Here is a 4,978-nt window from a genome sequence, read left to right on the forward strand (position 1 = left end):
CCACCACGCCCGGCTAATTTTTTGTATTTTTAGTAGAGATGGGGTTTCACCGTGTTAGCCAGGATGGTCTGGATCTCCTGACCTCGTGATCCGCCCAGCGCGGCCTCCCGAAGTGCTGCGATTACAGGCCTGAGCCACCGCGCGAGGCCACATGAGTATTTTTAAATATAGAAAGTAGCATTTATTAATTTTGCACAGCAATAAGAATTTTCTCATAGTCCACCCAGCTTGATAGTTAGAGACAGCATAATACAGGGTTTTGAAATAAACCAGGTTTATTTCCCAGTTTCACCATTTACTAGCTGTGTAACTTTGAGTAGGTTGATTAGCTTCCAAGCCTCAATTTGTACTTGTGTGAAGTGGAGGTAATAGATGCATTGTACCTAACACCAAGTAGGTGTTCAGTAAATGGTGTATAATTGGATTAGTTTTTAATAATAATTTTTTAGATAATCAGGATTCCAACTTAACTATTCAGTTGTGTGTATTTCTTTATTCTTCAGTGTTTTCCAGGAGAGATGAATGTGTAAGTTCTTTGAATATGTTTTCCCTAGTGTGAGTTTATTTTGGTCTGCTGTTTTTATAGCTAAATAAATTAGTCTGTTTGTCTTTACAGGAGATATATTGCTCTAAGTACCTAATAAGACTTTAGTTGTAACTTGCATAGTGTCTTATTAATGTCAACGCTTCTGGCTTTTTAAGAAAGTTTAATTATATGAAAATGAGACTTGTAATTTGTGTGCTTAAAGTAAAATATGAATGCATTTTTCTTTAGGCATTTTAAATTATACCTGACATCAAGTACTGAACGTTTTTCACAAAATTTCAAGGTCGTGGTGGTGGATGGTAAAAATGAAAGCGAGTACACTGTGAAATGGCAGGACTTCTTCACTGGACATGTGGTTGGTTAGTATGGAGCTTCTTGGTTTGCCCCTGTGTCTGGTGTATTAGGTCTCCAAATCTAACTTGATTGCATATTCTTTTCTGGTGCAGGGTAGTGGGGACGGGGTGTCATAGAAGTGCTATTCTTTGCCTGTTTTCTTTGAGGTATATAAGTTTAGAGGTGGAAATATTCTAATAGGAGGAAATGAGTATTATCTAAATGTCATACTAACTGGCTGGTTTAAGGATTAAAATTAAATTCCTCTTAAGTGATAGGAATTTAACCTTTCTTTTCATCAGTGACTGTAAGCTTTCTTTATATTTTAAACAGGGAAGCTTGGAGATAAAATACTTTGTGATCCTATTATGTATGTATTTGAGAAAATCTATCAAACAAACAATTGCAGTTTACTCTTTGACCTTTTTCTGCAATGAAAAAACAAATGGCATTCAAATCCACAAATAGTATAATTCCTAGGCCTGTACATTCCAAATCATGCTTTCTGTCTCTCTTAGCTCTTCCTTTACCTAAAAGTAGATAAAATTATTCCAGAAGAAAATCTTAGTATTTTGTTTGTTTTGGGAAAGGGATAGGTTTCAAGTGACTAAACTTGAGGCTACCCCTTAGGAGGTGAGATTATCCAGCTGCTTTCTTGGGCCTTTGTTTCTTGTTTTGCAGAGCTGTCACAGTACTAGGCAAATTCCACCCTGAAGGATTTAATTTTTATTGAGAATAATGCGTAGTTTCTTATTTGATGTAAGTATCTTTAAATAATAAATTTTTTTTTCTCTTAAGGTGAACCTGACTCTAGGGTTCTAGCCCACATAAGAGATGATGATATTATAATCAGAATCAACACAGATGGGGCTGAATATAACATAGAGGTAAATTTATATGTGAATTTTTTTTCAGTAGCTTATATCTCTGATTTTCAAAAAGCTCAGTTCTGCAAAGGTGAAAAGTAATTACACTTACTTCTTTTCTCTTTTTGTTTGAAGTCTTTTACCAGGAAAGTAGATTTTTTAAAAAGGATAATCTCTAAGAAGCTGTCTTATGATACACCCTGTATTTCTAAGTACCATAATTGGGATGGATAATAGGAAGAGAAAACTTTCCCTCCTGACTCATTTTTTAATTCTTTCTCAAATAATCAATAAGTGTAAACATCCTCAGAAATTGAAAGTGAAGTAGTATTTTTCAATTTCTCTGTTTTTCTGCTGGACACACTGGAAATGCTAGATCAACAAAAGGTGATAGTTCATAGTCTGAGAAGTTAAAGAGGAAGCTAGGAAAGTCAGGTTGTAGCCAGGCGTGGTGGCTCACGTCTATAATCCCAGCACTTTGGGAGGCCGAGACGGGTGGATCACGAGGTCAGGAGATCGAGACCATCCTGGCTAACACAGTGAAACCCCATCTCTACTAAAATACAAAAAATAGCTGGGCGTGGTGGCGGGCACCTGTAGTCCCAGGTACTCGGGAGGCTGAGGCAGGAGAATGGCATGAACCCAGGATTTGGAGCTTGCAGTGAGCCGAGATCGCGCCACTGCGCTCCAGCCTGGGCGACAGAGCGAGACTCTGTCTCAAAAAAAAAAAGGAAAGTCAGGCTGTGGTTGCTCTTCCACTGAAAGAGTAGCAGTAGAAATCAAGACCACAGTGGCTGCATTGGTTAAGACACATATCTATCTGTCAGATGCTAGTCTATAAAACAAAACGTTTACTACATAATTGTGAATTGAAGTTGATTCTGTGTTTCTTGAAAAATGAGAAAACTCTGGGTAGTGGTGGTGATATCACTAAAATGGAGCACCTGTGGGAAAACTGAGTCAGATAGGTCAAAATGAAATGTTCAGGTGTATTTGAGTGCTCGATAGGGGTAAAACAGTCTGCTGGAGGTATAAATACTATATATTTTAATTATATCCAAACTATGCAACTGTTAGTCTTTTGACTATCCATTATTGTGAAAAAGAAACCTATGGCCTTGCAGTATGTTATATGTAGTTTGTTAATGTTTAAACTATTTAATGTCAATGTTTTGAGGAGTCTGGCTTACCAGAAAGAGTCAGAAATTTAGTAGAAAGTAAAGGAACTAGTATTATAAATGCATTCATTCTAGAATAGGCAAAGCATCCCCGGAATGTCTTAAATTTGCTTGTTCTTTCAAATCAATTTATTTTTTAAGAATACCTTTATTTTAAAATATATGCTCATTGCAAAATTTGGAAACTAGATTATCTGTACTTGGACGGATAACTACTATTGAATTTTGACAGACATCCTTCCAAATTTTTTTTGTGTGTGTATATACACAAATAAATATACCCACTATTTTTTTCTGCATAAGTAGGACTATACAACATGTATAGTTTGTCTTCACATATTTTTCGTTTAACAATATGATTATGAACCTTTTCATGTTAATATAGATCTAAATTAGGGTGGTTTTTTTGGTTTGTTTGTTTTTTTGTGATGGAGTTTCCCTCTTGTTGGCTGCAGTTCAATGGTGCGATCTCAGCTCAACGCAACCTCCACCTCCCGGGTTCAAGCGATTCTTTTGCCTCAGCCTCCCGAGTAGCTGGGATTATAGGCATGCTCCACCACACCCAGCTTATTTTATATTTTTAGTAGAGATGGGGTTTCTCTATGTTGGTCAGGCTGGTCTTAAACTACCGACCTCAGGTGATTTGCCTGCCTTGGCCTCCCGAAGTGCTGGGATTGCAGGTGTGATCCACCACTCCTGGCCTAAATTAGGGTTCTTTTTTTTTTTTTTTTCCTGTCACTAGGCTGGAGTGCAGTGGCGCGATCTTGGGTCACTGCAACCTCTGCTCCCTGGTTGAAGCAATTCTCCTGCCCCAGCCTCCCTATTAGCTGGGATTATAGACAGACGCCACCACGCCCAGCTAAGTTTTGTATTTTTGGTAGAAGTGGGGTTTCACCATGTTGGCCAGGGTGGTGTCGATCTCCTGACCTTGTGATCACCTGCGTCGGCCTCCCAAAGTGCTGGGATTACAGGTGTGAGCCACTGTACTGGGCCAATTAGGGTTTTTATAAAGGCTATCTATTGCTCCATTGATACACTGTAACATTTATTTAACCAATCCCACTTCATGCTCAACTGTTTTGGGTGTTTTTGTTTTGTTTTTTTGAGATGGAGTCTTGCTCTGTCACCCAGGCTGGAGTGCAATGGTGTGATCTTGGCACACTACAACCCCTGCCTCCCTGGTTCAGGCGATTCTCCTGCCTCAGCCTCCCAAGTAGCTGGGACTGCAGGCGTGTGCCACTATGTCCGGCTAATTTTTTTGTTTTTTGTTTTTGAGATGGAGTATAACTCTGTCACTCAGACTGGAGTGCATTGGTATGGTCTCCGCTCACTGCAACCTCTGGCTCCCGGGTTCAAGTGATTCTCCCGCCTTAGTCCCTTGAGTATCTGAGACTACAGGCGCGTGCTACCAAACCTGGCTAATTTTTGTATTTTTAGTAGAGGCGGGGTTTCACCATTTTGGCCAGGATGGTCTTGATCTCCTGACCTTATGATCTTCCAGCCTCGGCCTCCAAAAGTGCTAGGATTACAGGCGTGAGCCCCTGTGCCTGGCCTCAACTGTTTTGTTTCTAATTTTTGAAATAAAAGGTATTGTAGTGAATAGCCTTGGGCACACCTTTTGGTGCATGTGTTTAGTTGGAATAGTCTGGATGATAGGGAATAGTCTGGGAAGTTAAATGAAGAAACTGTAGGAAGCTCTGTCTAGGCTGTGCCAGGGCTTCAGATAAACTCCCATAGCTGAGTAGCTTAACACAAGCAAGGATTTTTCTTACTCTCCTGTGGCTTGATGTGGGTTAGGTGGTTCTCCTCTACTTTGTGGCTTTGACTTTTGGATACATGTCCTCTGTAGTTCTCATAGAAGGGAAACAGAGCTAGAGAATTAAACAGGATATTAAGAGCCAGGCTTGGAAATGACCTTCCATTCAATACATTCTAGAACACTTTATCTCTGACCTGCTATAAAAGAGAATGGGGCCGGGCGCGGTGGCTCAAGCCTGTAATCCCAGCACTTTGGGAGGCCGAGACGGGCGGATCACGAGGTCAGGAGATCGAGA

General features: G+C 40.0%; 1 protein-coding gene across 2 annotated transcripts in view; it reads left to right on the forward strand.

Annotated features, from left to right (window-relative positions):
- The window catches only part of ADAM17 (ADAM metallopeptidase domain 17), a 69,886-nt gene that overhangs the window by 20,146 nt on the left and 44,762 nt on the right, over positions 1-4,978 (forward strand). For both annotated transcript variants that reach the window (XM_011960930.1, XM_011960931.1), the window contains exons 3-4: positions 776-906; positions 1,679-1,767. In XM_011960930.1, the coding sequence (XP_011816320.1) occupies positions 776-906; positions 1,679-1,767 (220 nt within the window). The remainder of the gene's footprint in view (positions 1-775; positions 907-1,678; positions 1,768-4,978) is intronic.

This window comes from Colobus angolensis, unplaced genomic scaffold (assembly GCF_000951035.1).
Source record: "Colobus angolensis palliatus isolate OR3802 unplaced genomic scaffold, Cang.pa_1.0 Scaffold53, whole genome shotgun sequence".
In the NCBI taxonomy this organism is placed as follows: Eukaryota; Metazoa; Chordata; class Mammalia; order Primates; family Cercopithecidae; genus Colobus; species Colobus angolensis.